The sequence below is a fragment of the Bos mutus genome, chromosome 28 (assembly GCF_027580195.1).
Source record: "Bos mutus isolate GX-2022 chromosome 28, NWIPB_WYAK_1.1, whole genome shotgun sequence".
NCBI classification, from domain to species: domain Eukaryota; kingdom Metazoa; phylum Chordata; class Mammalia; order Artiodactyla; family Bovidae; genus Bos; species Bos mutus.
This window is the reverse complement of record NC_091644.1, coordinates 30,092,023-30,107,839: the sequence shown is the minus strand read 5'-3', so window position 1 is coordinate 30,107,839 and position 15,817 is coordinate 30,092,023. Positions and strand designations below refer to the sequence as shown.

At 47.1% G+C, this 15,817-nt stretch overlaps 1 protein-coding gene across 1 annotated transcript in view; it reads right to left on the bottom strand.

The window, feature by feature from the left end:
* Window positions 1-14,568, bottom strand: part of CCDC6 (coiled-coil domain containing 6) — a 112,485-nt gene extending 97,917 nt beyond the window's left edge. The window contains exon 1 of the mRNA XM_014477649.2: window positions 13,814-14,568. Within this exon, the coding sequence (XP_014333135.2) occupies window positions 13,814-14,125 (312 nt within the window). The 5' untranslated portion in view covers window positions 14,126-14,568. The remainder of the gene's footprint in view (window positions 1-13,813) is intronic.
* Between the last annotated feature and the right edge of the window lie 1,249 nt (window positions 14,569-15,817).

Sequence of the window (15,817 nt, the reverse complement as noted above, 5' to 3'; positions counted from 1 at the left end):
ACGTCCTGAGGGCTTCCATGAGCCTCATCAGGTATCCCTCAAACCTGAGTTCTGAGAGACCATGAACCCTTCTGAGAGAAGATACGGTGGCTTACGGGTCACATAAGATGCCATGTGATCACAGAGGGAGGCCGGAGCAGAACTGAGATTTTTTTTTTTCTAAATCTTAGGGTTTCAGGATTTCCAGGTGAAATACAAGATGCCCGGGGACTTCCCTGGCAGTCCAGTGGTTAACACTGTATACTTCCAATGCAGGAGGGTCAGGTTCCACCCCTGGTTGGGAAACTAACATCTCCCATGCCAAGAGGCAGGGCAAAAGAAAACAAAACAAAAAACCAAGAACCCAGTTAAGTTTGCATTTCAGACAAATACTACAAATAATTTTTTTAGTACATATATATTCCGTTTAGTACATATATGTTCCACAGTGGGAACACATATACCCTAAGAAACTACTCATCATTTACCTGAAATTTAAACATGGCTCCTCATCTTGTATTTTTGCTGAATGTGGCAACCCTATCTGGTTTCCGAGTCTTCATTATACCAAGCTGTCTCCAAGAACCCCGGTGTGGAAAAATAGAAAACAGTTAATGAATAAAAGGAAAACAGGGATGATTCACACAGACAGCCTTATGGAGGATGCTAATCTGCAACACATCAACTTAAAGCTAAAGAACAAAGAAGGGGGAGCAGTGGAACCCATGGGAATTTGAGAACAGAATGCACCGGACTTATGAGAAGCAGCGCAGCCTACTGGCTTTTAAGTGTGGGCTGGCAGGTGGACCCCAGGTGCCTCTTCACATCCCCATCAGGTTCCAAGTACCCAGAGCTGCAAGGCACGGGGCCAAGAAAGAAGCACACGAATCAGGGATTCAAAGTCATCAACGCTGATCTCCTTCAACCTGAAAGAATCTGACAGGCAGGCCCCCCAAGTGGTCTAGGAAGAAGGCAGGGAGAAACCAAGAGACCCCAGCAGCCTTGGCTGAAGCAGACAGGTGAGAAAGACAGAAGGGCACTCCTGGCTCCCAGAAGGCTTACTTCAACTTGTTTATGACTTCCTGAAATACACCGACTGTCTTCTTGCCCCCTCTCATGACAACAAAAGCCTTCATACCAGGCCACTAAAAGCCCAACAGTGCCCTGGTGAAAAGCACGTTCCTTCAACCTTCACGAAACCCCTAGGCTGCCACTGCTACCGCTACAGAGACAGCCAGAGGTGACAGACAGAAAACCAGTCCCACCGCAGACCTCCACAGACCCGCCCTGGGCTCCCAGGCCACGCAGTCCCTCCAGCACAGGGGCACTGCAAGCCTGCAAAGGCGGGCAGCTTCAAAGAGTCCTGTTGTGCTTTCTGTGCTTCAGAGCAGCCGCTAAGCAGGAGTGGAACGCATGTCTCGCCATCAAAGTCCACCCTCTGGAACCCACACCCCCGTGGAAAAGGGTCAAAAGTCACACAACAGAGAAGCAGGCTGTCTGCCTGCTGCCCACGGCGCTAAAGGCAGAAAACTGGGCAAAGGTGCACATTGGGTCTTTTTTCATGAAATAATGGAAAGAGCCCGACAACCAGCCTAAAGAAAAAATGGGTCTTTTAGGAAACTTGATTGCCTCTCATTACTTACGCACAGCCACACAGGTCAGTTTTATCCTGACTCATCAAACCCTAGGAAATCAGCCCAGCTCCCAGGCATCCCCAAGCACCAGAAAAACACAGGCCCTGAGAAGTCAGACTGCACAGCTCCCCAGCCTGAGGTTTCCAGAGAGATCGCCCCCTCTCAGCAATTCAGACGTTTTTTTGCACCATCATATTACATATAAACAGGGTTATCAAGAACACTTTTGATTCTGAAGCACATTTTGGAGAACAAGAGAAAGTATGTATGTACATTTGTGGGGTGGGTGTTTACGCATCATCTTTAATATTATTTTCTACAAGAATAACTCACAAATTATCAAAACACTTTGACGTGCACTGTTTCATCTGATCCTCGTAATGACAGTGGGTGGAAGCAAGACTAGTATTAACCCTAGAGACTATGGTTTTACCAGGTGAGTCCATGGAGGCTCAAAGGCTCTGAGGGCAGCATAACGAACTAGCAATGTAGCTAGAACCTCAACTGGAAGCCACATTCCGTAGGGCCCGTGCTGCCTCCCAATGTCCAGTGATCAACACTAGGGAAGGAGGCGGGGCTACGCAAGGGGCAAAGCTAAGCCAAAGGCAATTCCACAGCGGAATACTGCACAGCTGCTGCAAAGAACCACTGCCACAGGTAACACGGACGCTGTTTAACGTTAGTCAATGTAGGAACTAGGATGTGAAACCAGAGAATCTGCACGCATACAAAATACATTCTGTATAAAGCTACTTACAATATAAAGTTCAAAAAGAAGCACAAAATTAATCCACAGAGTTAGAAGTAAGAACAAGTCACTCTGGGGGTGTGGTGTGAGTGGAACAGAGTACAAGGGAACTTTGGGGGGGTGTTTGGGGTGCTGATACTAGATGCATCTTAAGTGGGGTAGTGATTTACACTGGTGAATTTACGGGTAAATTCACTGAGCACTTTTGCATCAGTTTGTGCATTCAAAGCTTGGAGACTTCATTGCAGTGGTCCCCAACGTTTTTGACACCAGGGACTCGTTTCGAGGAAGACAATTTTCCCACAGGGCCGGGGTGGGGTGGGGTGGGGGGTTGGTCTGGGGTGATTCAAGCGCATCACATTTACTGAGCACTGTGTTTCTAATCTAACGCTGCTGCTGTGAGTCCATGGCTGGGAAGCTGGGGGCCCCTGCTTTACTGTATGCTATACTCCATTAGCGAGTTTAACCAAAGTAAACCTGGACATCCCCCAAATACATTCCATGAACTTTACTGAGCAGTGGCTGTGCTAAGACTGTGGAAAAAGGCAAGTGATGCTTCAAATGGCAAGGTTTTATATGCTGGTCAAGCTACCGTCACAGACGACCTGGCTCAAATCACTGTCCCGCCGCTCCCGGCACCACCACCAGGACTCCGAGGCTGTTCCACCTTGTTTCTTCATCCAGGACACAGAGGAAGCAAAGGGGTTGCAGTGAGCATCAAGTGAGGCCCTGAACGTAAGGTGTTTTAGAACCGCGCCAGGCACAGAGCGAGACAAAAATACCGAGCTGTTATTACCATGGGATAAGACAGATCATCTTATAGATGACAACACAGTTTAGAAGGAAAACACAAATGTCTCCACTAAGCAGCCAGAGCAGATTTTGAACATCCAGAAACGTTCCAACTGTTTCCCCGTCCCTGCCCATTTCTGTCATCAGCCCCCAGAAGGGACCCAAGAACAGAGGCAGCCAGGCCCTGCTCACCACCCCCCACTTTCCTTTCTTTCCCCACATTGATGAAAGGCCTCCTCCTTCCACCACTCCCGCCTGCGCCTAGATGAACTTCATCTTTCAGGTTCTCATTTCTACACCACCTCCTGAGAGAGAGCCCTCGGTGACTGCCGCCCCTCTCCCGGCCTGAGTCAGGGGCCTTCCACCAGCTCTCCTCGCAGCTGCTATCCGTGGCGCACTGCCTGGCATACAGCGGGTGATCAATACAGTGGCTGAAAAAAATCCACTCCTCTTGTGCTCGTCAGACTATTTTTAAGTAGAGGTTATACCTTAAGTATAAAGAGACTGGTTCCAGCCTTGGATGAGGCGGGAGAGCGGAGGAGGGGGGCCCCCATGGCACAGCTATCAGCAGAGGTGGCACAGTCTGCAGTAACACGAGACAGGGTAAGGGGTGCAACAGACCCAGACCCAACACTGGAGGCCAGTCAGTCAGAAAGTCTGCACACCCCACGTACTGAAGGCACCCTCTTTATCGTTGTTTCTTTTCCAAAGCAGAGAGTTTGCAACCCTGGAAACACTCCCTGAGGCCTGGGCTGGCATCCTGGGAATGTGCGGCAGGAACGGGGCAGCCCTGACTACTCTAAATGAAGGAACACGATAGTGTGGGAACACAGCTAAGAGAAAAACGCCCCCAACAGGATCAAGACACAACTGTTCATAACTTTGTTTATGGGTAGCCTTGTGCTTAAACTCTGAGGTCAGAGTTCCCATTCTAGCCACAGGTCCTCAGGCAAGTTGTAGAAGGTCTCTGGGTGTAAATTTGCAAATCTGTAAGGCTACACATCAGAGGTGCGGATTAAATCAGGATATAAGTAAACCCCTCCCAACAGTACCCACGCCACAATAAGCACCGGGTAAACATGGGTGGTTGTCATAGCAACTACTTGCAAGTAGTTCAATGCTGATAAGGAAGAATTTCAAGCATCTTTTTTCTTTTTCAGACTTTCTTAAAGGATGGTTTATCTGCAATGCTATCAAGGAAATTAAACATTAGATTTTTTTTTTCTTAATGGCAAACATCATCTACAAGGTGCTAGGGCTAAATCCTTTTTCTTTCCCAGAAGACAACCTTTCCCTGTGCATTAGTCCCTCCCCAGTTCTCCACATCTGGGTGCCCCCTCTGAGAGCAGATTCAGACCTATGGCGTGGAGCCTAGAGCTAGGGTACCATATGTTTGCTGAATGACCAAAAAGAACCAGATACGGATTAGCCAGGAGGCAATAACACTTGAAGTTGGAGCAAGATATCAACCAGCATTTTAATTAAAGCTTTAGGTCCTAATTCACAACTTCAACACTAAAACAAGAAAAAGCAGCTAGCTGCTTTTGCACACCAGACTCCATTTTTCCTTTAAAAATTAAAAAAAAAAAATTTTTTTTCAAGTAACTAGAAATAGAGGTTACCAGGGGCTGGAGGTAGGAGGGAAATGAAGAGTTACTGTTTAATGTAAACAGTTTCTGCTTGGGATGTTGAAAAAGTTCTGGAAATGCATAGTAGTGATGGTGGCCTAACACTGTAAATCTAACTAACGTCACTGAATTGTACACTGAAAAATGGTTCAAGGGGCAACACTTATATTGTGTATATTTTACCACCAAAAAACGTCATTGTATCTTCAGTACTTCAAAATGATAAGCTACATGCACTCAAGGTTTAAAATGATGTGAAACAGTTAACAACGTTTTTCAAAAGACATGGTACCTCACCAGGTAGTCACCTGGACCGAAAGAAGTCCAAACTGCTACTTTATAGCATATACACTTAAAATTGTACTCTGGTTAACAAAGACGTTAAAATCATCTAGCCGGTTTTTTTTCTCTCTCAAATTTTTGTGTTTCTATAATCAGAGGTTACTAAACGAAGCAGAGGCACAATGCTTTGACTCTAAGCAAATGTCTTTGTTTAGATAAATTAAGGCCTGCCTAGTGAAGAACCAAAAAAAAACCCAAACAAAAAAATCTCAATAGAATAAGTTATTACTTGAGTTAGTGTATTAAGATAACTGGGAAAAAAAAAACATTGTTTATATGCAAATAATTTCATACGTTGAGAAGCTCTTTCTATAATTAAAACACCAAGTAATTTTTCTCTCAGGACTATTTTTTTTTTCTAATTTTATTTTATTTTTAAACTTTACATAATTGTATTAGTTTTGCCAAATATCAAAATGAATCCACCACAGGTATACATGTGTTCCCCATCCTCTCAGGACTATTTTAGCCCTTCTAATTCATTCTCAAAATCCTTGACTGCCCAAGACTCAGCTCACTAGTGAAATAAACATGGGAAGGGTTTAATGCAGGTAGTAGATTTCTAAGAACTTTCCTCAGCCTCACCCTTAGCCCATGCTGTTTTCCTTCTCTCACTTTCCTCTTTCCTTCTATGGAAAACTTTTTTGAATTATGAGCTACATCTGTCTGGCTAAATATCCCAGCTCTGCTACTCAGTACCGAATGGCCTCATCTGATCCCAAGTGGCCCGAGATGCCCCGGAGGGTGTTAACCCGCTCACTCGGGACACACACCTGGCACCCATGGAGGCTGGTCTGATCTGGAGCAGATGCGTGTGCAAGATTATCCCATCCATCAACACTGCTTTTTTACAAAACCGGAGTTTGCAACTGCCCATAAACTAGTATCTCTAATCCATTTTAACCTTAAGAAGTCTTTGTTTTCACAGTTTCCATTAAAGATTTAAGAAATTTGGTCTATCCAATAATGTCTGTGTAAGGAAAGTGGGTGGGCCCCGGAGTGTAATAGGAATAGATGAAAAAACCACCCAGATAATTTCTGTCTATGGGCAGATGTAAATTATGAAATTAAAAACATCACTGACATTTCTTTTCAATCATCACCACATTAAAAGAAAATTAAAAACAAACAAAAAAAAAGCCTTTCGGTGCCACCTGGATACAGACAAATTGAGCCACAGTTCTCTCCATCGCTGCCTTACAAAATAAACTCTAAGCTAATTAAACTGTGAGTGAATACGACACATTGTTTCCCTTAAAGGTATTCACCATAAGAGATGAACTTTATTTTGGAAGGTGGAAGGTAAGCCAGCCCTCCCTGGAACCTTGGCACCTGTCAGCCTGGACCGCCTTTCTGGCTTCCACTTGTATGTTGGTTATTTCCGCACCTCACAACTCTCTGGGCTGCAAAGTGCTGGAGAGGGAAGGCCAGTTCTCTCTGCTCTGAATTCCCTGCCGCAACCAGCCAAGGCCAAGCTGAACACCAGTCAAGTGCAATCCTGCTGGAGAAGCCCTTACATTCCTTCTGGGTATTTTGGAGCATCTGACACCCGGTAGGCAGTTCCCAAGTACTTGTAGGTTGAATCCTGCCTATTGTAGGCTGTATTTATGACTCGTCATTCTGTGCCTTACTGAAGAGGTGAAAATTTCCCAGCGTTAAACAAGTGAGTATCAAAATGAATTTTAAGCACTAATCTGCACCCCATGCCTCAGATCTAGGGATGAATAATAATAAGGGGGTGAATTCATTCTAAACAACCATCAAACTATTAATCCTTTGTTAGTTCTCCCTAAAAAAGAACACCTACACAAAGTGATATTTGCAATTTATGAGTTGGAGCACTGGGATAAAATCCATAGCTGTGGGCTTGACAAGCATAAAAGGTAAGAAAATCTGATAGCCTTGGGGAGGTAGGAAGAGTCTGCAAGTTAATACCTCTCCAAGATCCTGACTATTAGAAATACTTTTCAGAGCATTCGTTTCACTGTCAGGAAAATTTCAACCACCACTGAGCAGGAACACCCTGAACCTGTGATCGCCAGTTCTGACGATCATTCAATCCATCTATTAATAAAAGCAACTAACTGCCTATGATTGAAAACAAAAAGCAACACCTAACCACTGAGGGACAAAGTACATGAGGGAACAAAGAAGGTGACCTTACTCCTTCCTCAACCTGGCTGTATGAATCCAAAGGCTCAGATCAGCATTTCTAGGAGTAAATGCTACAACGCAGGATTTGAGGAAGAAGAAAACAAGAATGCAAGTATACATTGTGTGACACTATCAACCCCCCCAAAATCCACTCTGCAAACCACACACGGAAATCCACCAGGATTCAACAAATCTCGCCGTCCTGTTTGCAGGTACCGCCCCAATTGGAGCTTCAGGTGCCCGCTATTTGCACTGATACCTCCTCGCTGTGATGGCCCACAGGCTGTTTTCCAGAAGCAACCATGGGGCATTTCAACATCAAATAAGGCTATGAGGAATGCCTGGAGTGACCTGTCACCATCAACCAAACGGAAGTGGCAAATGTGAACCCCTCCAACAGAGCCCTTTCTCCTCTAAGCCTTGTTCAAACAACCCTTGGAAAAGTGAACCCAAAGACACTGTGTCCCCTTTTAGAGGTGAAAACGTTATCACAAATGCCTAGGTATGAGCTCCAAGGTTGCCCACAATATCACCCATAACCAGAAGGCAAAGGTTTGGGGCACACACTAATTGAGGTGGCCCCCCAAAGTATACAGTGTATCCATTCATCCATAGAAGGATGGTGAAGATGGTGTTTGCTGTTGTTGCTGACACAGTTAGGAGAGCAGCTCTAGGAGCACAAGGATTGGAGACAGTCTTGGCTCCCTCGCCCAAGAGAAAACAAAACAAAACTTCATAACTTAATGCCTCTGAGGTCAGCCCAACATACTCTTGTGTCTACTGCATGCCAGGCACTGAAGAATGGACGTGAACAAGGCAAATTCTGCTCCCAAAGGAGAGACCTACATGCTGGGGGTCTGGAGAGGAAGCGGTCTCATGAATGGGCAACTAACCCAGCGTGTGGCTGGCAAAGAGGCGGTACTAGTGCACACAGAGGTCAGAAGGAAGTACAGTCTGTTTGGATTTACAGGTTGAAGGGTAGGGAAGGACATTTAAGGGCAAGGAGGTACATCTTAGAGAAGCCAGAGAAACCTACTGAGATTCAGGAGCCGGCAGTTCAGTAGAGTGAGAGCTTTGAGAATGTGAGGGGTGTGTCTCTGAAGCAGGCAGGGGCCAGATCACAGAGAGCCTGGTAAACCACAGAAAGTTCACGGAGCCAGAGGGCAATGGAAGCCATTGACAGTCTGAGCAATCAACAGTCCCTTCAGATTTCGGCTCCAGCCCAGTGTCTCTGGTCTTGAACAAGAGTCAGCACAAACCAGATACTGGTGATTCTCTGAACTATTTCCCATCCTCAGCAAAATAAATAAAAGCCCTAGAAAAGACTGTCTTGACCTCCTCTACACTTTTGTAGGGCTTTGTAAAAAATCAAATACAAAGAGATTATATGAAACACACAGAAGAAATCTAAGAATAGCCTCTGTAAGAAGACTGGATTTGTGTATAATCAGACCTAACTGTGAGGTCATACTTTTCTCAAAGTTGCACCTAAAGTTGGGTGCTTTCACTAGAATCTAAGGGGGAAAAAAAAAATTAAGGCAAGGGGAAAAAAAAGTCACACACTACCCCTTTTTATAAGGGCAACGTTGATCTGACAGCTTCATAATCTGCCAAAACAAAGTCTTAAGAAATGGAAAATAGTGTATTGGGCTTCCAGAGTAAATAATCCAAAATCCACAACGTTAACTATATGGTGGCTTTTATTGGTTAATGAAATTGTTACACTGTTGGTATTTAAAATAGCCAAGTTTTCTAATCTAAATGCCATACCAACACATTTTTCTTCTATAACTTCAAAAGATCTTTGTATTCCTTTATTTCCCTCAACTTCTATAATGAAAGACGAATTTTATAGATAGAGAAAGACACTTAAATTCTAGTAATTTGTCATGGGCCTTTACTTCCAAACCAAACACATGGCAAAGGTCTGAACTGGTCCAGAAAACACACCTTGGTGAACTAGCATCCCAGGAATAAGACCCTGCTTATACTTGGAGAAACTAGTCCAGAACTTAGAAGCCATTCAATTACTGCCCACAATTACATTTCATCTTCCCAGAGACCCCTGGATTCCTCTATGTTGACTCAGATAATCTCCTATTACATTTTAACCCACAGGACAAGTCAGAAAGATCAAGCCTAACATCTGAAAGCTACTCAACAGTGTAACTGAGCATTTTTTGTTTTGTTTTGTTTATTTTCTCCACTCCAAAGAAGTAGTTATGATTGATAATCACCAGTCTGGCTCCACTGCTGATTTACTGGGAGAAATTGGATAATCACTCAAAACATTCCATTCCACCCCTAACCCAAATAAAACACACCGGGGAAAGCTGTGGCAGTGGACACTTGTAGACAAGGATGAAGGGCCTTGTACAGTTGATTCTTCCCTACAGATGTGGAGAATACAGACCATGAAACCGATCCTTTATTAAAAGGGTAGCTTGACTAGAAGAAGCACCTACATACCAAAAGAGATAGAAATGACTGCTGGTTAAGAACTTCTATTAGCCTTTGGACTTGGCTTAAAAAATGAGGGCCCAATAATGAGATATCACTACGCACCTACTAGGATGGACAAAATCCAAGACAGATAACACCCAAAACCAGCAAGGACGTGGAGCAACAGGAACTCTCATCACTGCTGGTGGGCATGCAAAATGGTACATTTTGGCATGTTAAGTTTGTTAAGTTTGGCAGTTTCTTAACAAAATGAAAATATTTTCACCATACTACCAGCAATTAGCTCCTCCCTACTTACCCAAATGAGCAGAAACCTTCTGTCTACCCCAAAATGTGCACACAGAAGTTTACTGCAGGTTTCCTCATAGCTGCCAAAACTTGGAAGCCACCAAGTCAAGTCCTTCAGTAGTTACATGGATAAGTAAGCTGGGGTACAGCCAAACAAATCTCACTGGATGTTAAAAAGAAAAGAGGGACTTCCCTGGTGGTCCAGTGGTTAAGAATCCACCTTCCAATGCATAGGACATGCGTCCAATCCTTGGTCAGGGAACCAAGATCCCACACGCTGCAGGGCAGCTAAGCCTGAACCTCAACTAGAGAAGCCTGCGTGCTGCAACAAAGACTCAGCGTAGCCAAAACAGAAAAAAGAAATGAGCTACCAAGCCATGAAAAAGCAGGGAGGAAACTTAGATGTATCTTACTAAGTGAAAGAAAACCATCTGAAAAGCCTACAGATTGTATGATTCCAACTATATGACTTTCTGGAAAAGGCAAAACTATGCTTTTGGCCATCTGATGTGAAGAACTAACTCACTGGAAAAGACCCTGATGCTGGGAAAGACTGAAGGCAGGAGGAGAAGGGGACGACAGAGGACGAGATGGTTGGATGGCATCACCGACTCCGCGGACATGAGCTTAAGCAAGCTTAAGGAGTTGGTGATGGACAGGGAAGCCTGGCATGCTGCAGTCCATGGGGTTGCAGAGAGTCGGTTACGACTGAGCAACTGAACTGATGGAAGACAGAAAAAAGACTGGTGGTGGCCAGGGGTTAGTGAGGGATGAAAAGGCTGAGCACGGGGGATTTTTATGGCACTGGACCTGCTTTGTACACTATCATGGTGCTACAAGTCATTGTACACTTGCCCAAACCCATAGAATGTACAACACCAAGAGTGAACTGTGTAGACTTTAGGTGATTATGTTGCTTCAAAGTTGGTTCATCGGTTTAACAAATGTACCATTCAGGTGGGGGATGTTGATAATGGAGGAGGGGAAGAAGGGCAGGGAGTATTTGGGAAATCCTGGTACCTTCTGCTTAAGTTCGTTGCTAACCTAAAACTACTCCCCCTCACCCAAAAAAAAGCAACACCTCTCTCTTCCCAGGGTGTAGCTGATCAGCAAGGTACCTTGCTGAATACGTTCAAGGAAAAGACATCCACAATCACCTTCTGTGCTCAAAAATATTAAAGTTAATATCATAATTAGAGAAACTAGTAAGAGCCATGAAGACAAATATAAGATTCTGGTACCATCTTCTCTTCAAATAAAATTAGTGAGAAATCTACCAAGGCCTTCACTTAACTGAATATTTAAGTCTTTTCACAAACTTCCTGGATTGCTAGCAGCAAATTTCATGCAGCTTAACTTTGACACAGACTATGGCAGTGTTGCACATAGACGGAATCCTTACATCCACAGACTTACTTCATGTAGTCACACACATTTTTCCTCCCAAATTACAAACCCTAAAGGTCAAACCCACTCACCACAATCTGTGTCCTAAGTCAGTCAACTCCAACAGAACCCTCAAAGGAATCTCTACTCTGCATTTGCCTGAGTAACACCTGCCAGGTATCAGGGAACTCAATAAACCACAAGCACTTTTTATTTATCTCCCTGAATATATTCATCAGAGATCAAAGAATGGAGAGGTTTCTGGTACCTATAGGCTGTCATCCAAAGCAATTTTAAAATTTGACTCAGTGAGGCCTCAGAAGTTTTCACAAAGCATATTTGGTGAGATGTCAGTTTTAGTTGAGGGAAGTTAGTTCCAAGGAAGCCACCACCTCGCACAACTCTTCATGCCAAGTGTTCAGTGGCCTGTGATCTTACACACCAGGAATGAATGTGACTGTGTACAATTTACAGACCTACTTTTAATATGGTCAAGTGTCAAACAGCTAACCCTTTCACAGTCTCTCCACCCCGCCATCCTCCTTCCCAAACAAAAACAGCCTGAATTGCTCACAGTATGCAAGAAGCCAGAGGTTCCATTTTATGCAAGTTTTACAACTTTCCGTGGTTCACATTCTCCAAGAGACCAGACTCACCCTCTCATTTACTAACTCCAATCTTAAATAAACTGCTTCCACCAACTTCCCCCTCTTCTCAAACCTCCACTCACCAAAGACATCTCTCTCAGCCAAGAAAGCTTCAGAAAAGGCTTGGAAGTGGCTGCTTCTGCAAATTCCTCCCCATCCTACCAAAAGGGCACTTCAAGAACTTTACAGTCTGAATATTGCTCCAATGCCATTCACCAGAGCTGGATCGGAGCATGCGGGGTGTCTTTCAGCAATCGATTTCTATTTAGGCTGCCCATCCCAATGAAACTTTGGTGAAAACCTGCTTTCTAAGCAAATTCAGAATGCCATCCAGTCCCCAAGTGCAAGCCAGCAGAGGGCGGGGGGTTGGGTGGGGTGGGGGGAGGGGTGGTTGGTGGATACACACAGTCCATCCTCCACTGAAGACTTTTTTCTGGTACAGGGACATCCTAAACTTGCCGCATTTCCTTTGCAGAGTTGTGATCTTCCATCCATCCCCAAATGCACGATTTTTTCTCCATCTGAAGGTTCAACCTAATCAGCTATTGTGGAGTAACTATGGCAATTCATCCCCTTGCTTTCTTGACATTTTCCTCTCTCCTCCTGGCTGGGAAACTGTTTTGATCTCAACAGGGTTGCCAGTATGGGGATTCTGCATGTCAATGATGTGGCTAGCCGGCAGGGATAGTAGGTGAGAGCACACGTTGTACTTTTCCCAGTTATGTTTCGCCTCATCACAGCTAATAGTGGCCTTTCCAAAGGCCTGCTACACGAGAAGGACCTACACACCTAATCTTATCCTCTTTGGGGGAGCCTCCGGGGACCAGGTGGAAAGAGAACAGACAGCCCGTTCTCCCGTCAAGTATCTAGACGCCGAACCAAAATATCCCCCAGACAGACACTCCACCGCCAAGGAAGCAAACACACGCAAAAAAAAAAAAAAACCAAAAAAAAACAACTCCCTCTTGCTCGGCGAAGGAGTCAGTCGATTCCCTTCACCCTGGTTTCAGCCGGTCCAGGCTTCATACCCTTCGCTCCGTCCAAGCCGGTGTAAGATGCTGCATTCTCCCAGCAGTACACGGCCGCCGCCACCCCCCACCCAGGGAAAGGACTTCCAACGGAGGTGGGAGCATCAGCTCCGGTACCCGCCCTTCCCTCTCGATCCTGGCCAGAAAAACTGCACTTCCCGGATTCCCGGCCACTCTCTCCCGCCCCCTCCCCGGGCGATCCAGCTAGCGCCGTTCTGATGCCAACCAAGTGCCCAGCCCAGCTGCACACCCCCCGCACCCCCGGCCAGGCCCCCGGAACAGGCCCCGGCTTCCTGCCTCTCCCTCAGCGTAGGACTCCCCGATTCTGGACGCACCCCTCAAGCAAACTAGGACTGAAAAAAGTCCCACCCCGCCCCCCCCTCCCCCAGCCACGCCGCCAGCTTCCAGCTCCTCCCGGAGGAGCCTCCTCCCCCAGGGGCGACAAGGGGACGTGGGGGGTGGGGGTGGGGTGGGGGTGGTCCCAGCAGCCTCCTCCAGCACCCCGCGAGGGGCCTGGACCCCGGGGAGGGCAGACCCGCGCGGCTCCGAAGGGACACCTCCCACTCCCTCCACCCTCTGGGGCCGGCGGGTCTTAGCAGCGAGTGTGCTCGCTGCAGGTCATCGGAAGCCTCGAAGAGCCCTGGGGCTGCCCCGGGTCGGGAGGCAGCATCTCCCAGGGGCGGGCGGAGGTCAGCACCGCGGCGCACCCCGGGGGGGCACTCACGATGGTCACGCTGGCTTTGCGCAGGTCGCGGTTCTCCTCCTGCAGCGCCTTGCACTTGAGTTTGTAGGTCTCCAGCTCGATCTTGAGCACCTTGTTCTCCTGCTGCAGCGAGGCCAGGCGGTTGGTGAGCTCCTCCAGGCGGAACGGCGAGATGACAATGCCCCCCGACTTCCCACCGCCGCCGCCTCCCCCGCCGCCGCCACCGCCGCCGCCGCCGCCCGAGGTCGACGAGCAAGACGACTGCATGGCGGCCGAGCTACCGCTGTTGCCCCCCGCCCCGTCCGTGTCGCTCTCGCTGGCGCTGTCCGCCATGGCCGCGGCGGGCTGAGGAGACGCGGAGGAGGAGGAGCAGGGAGGCGGCGGCGGCGAGGGCTGGGCTGCGAATGAGTGGGCGCCGGGGCGAGCACAGGGGAGCGCCGAGCTGGGCGCCTGGCACCAGGGCGCAGACTCGGAGCGGCGGCGAGAGAAAGAGAGGGAGCTTCCCGCTGCCAAGGGACCTCCTCTGCCAGAGAACAGAGACCCCGCCCGGGCTCGGGCAGTATTGCACTGGGGCTCGCTCCAGCCGGGCCTGGCGCGCTCGCTAGGCCGCTCGGCTAAGCCGGCGGAAAGCTCCGAGACTCGCCCGCCGCCGCCCTCCTGGCGTCCGCCGGCTGGCTGGGGACGCGCTGGCCGGACCCGGGCGGGAAAGCCAGGCCAGCCTCCGCACCAGCCGCTCGCCAACCGCACGTGTTCTGAGGGAGGGCCTCCCAGCCCCCTGACCTAAGCCCGCGGCCGCCCAGCCTCTTCCGGGCTCGCGCCCGCTCCTGGGAAAAAGAAACCTAATGCCCCACTAGCCTCGCAGGTGCTGGGGACACGTGGAAAGGTCAGCCCGGCTCGGAGATCCAGCCCCCGCCGACTCCGTGGCCCCATCTTCCGCTGACCGTGTGTGCTCCTGTCTCCCTCTATCTGTTTCAAACAGACACGCAGCCCTTTTAGTTTGATCTCTCAGTGAGCTTGCCTGGGAAGCTTCGGATAGCGCTCACGGAACAGAAAGTTCCCCTCCGAGGAGCGGAGGAGGGCGACGAGACAGGAGCCACAGGTTAACCTCGTTAAGAAAAGATCTGCAGAAGAGACACACCGCCCTCTTTACTCCTCCTAATAATCCCATAAACCACCCTGCGCTCAATTGTCTAAACGAGGTGCAAGTTTTTTCTTTTCTCTCTGCATTTTGCAGACAATGCCAGGACCTGTTGGGCAATAGGATTAAGACAGTAACATTTATCTAATCCAAAAAGAAAAAAAAGACAAACAATTTTTGTGGATTAAAACATCTCTTTGAAGTGCCAGTTTTCCAAAGCAACTGCAGGCAGAGCATTCTGCTATACGAATAGTGATGAATGCAAGTGGGAATGCAACATAACCATCATTTTCTTTCCCATCATCTTGCCCACTCCTAGAAGACTTAAGTAGGTCAAAACTAAACACAGATTAATTATGCTAGTGTGGTTTAATTCGGGGTTCTAGTTTTAAAGAATAAGTAATTCAAAATCAAAACTTGCATTTCCCTTTCTCCCCTCCCAAACAAAGGCTTACAGGAAATTGGCCCAGCAGGTGAGATAATTCTTAACACTTTACACTGTTGACACAAAACAACTTTCACTTATGTATGAAAATCAGAAAATGAAACCGACCAGACTAGTTTTATTACCCAAGCTTAGTCAACAGAAGAACAAACATATGGAAGCAAAATATAGAGGGAAAATGGAGTGAAGTTTTTTCTATTGCTTTGAACTTTGGGGAAAGTTTATAATGTGTTAGGAAGGATAAAGAAGTGGCTTTAATGATTTTTATTTCAGCTCCTCCATTATCTTTAAAACTAAATTTAGCCTAATGATTACAGTTATTCAATGGCTAATGAAAACTGGTACCCAGGAATAAAGTGAAACCTCCAAGTATTCCAAATGACATCATCCTTTACCAAGATGGCTGCTTTCTGGCAGCCAGCTCCAAAATGCCAACCGCAAT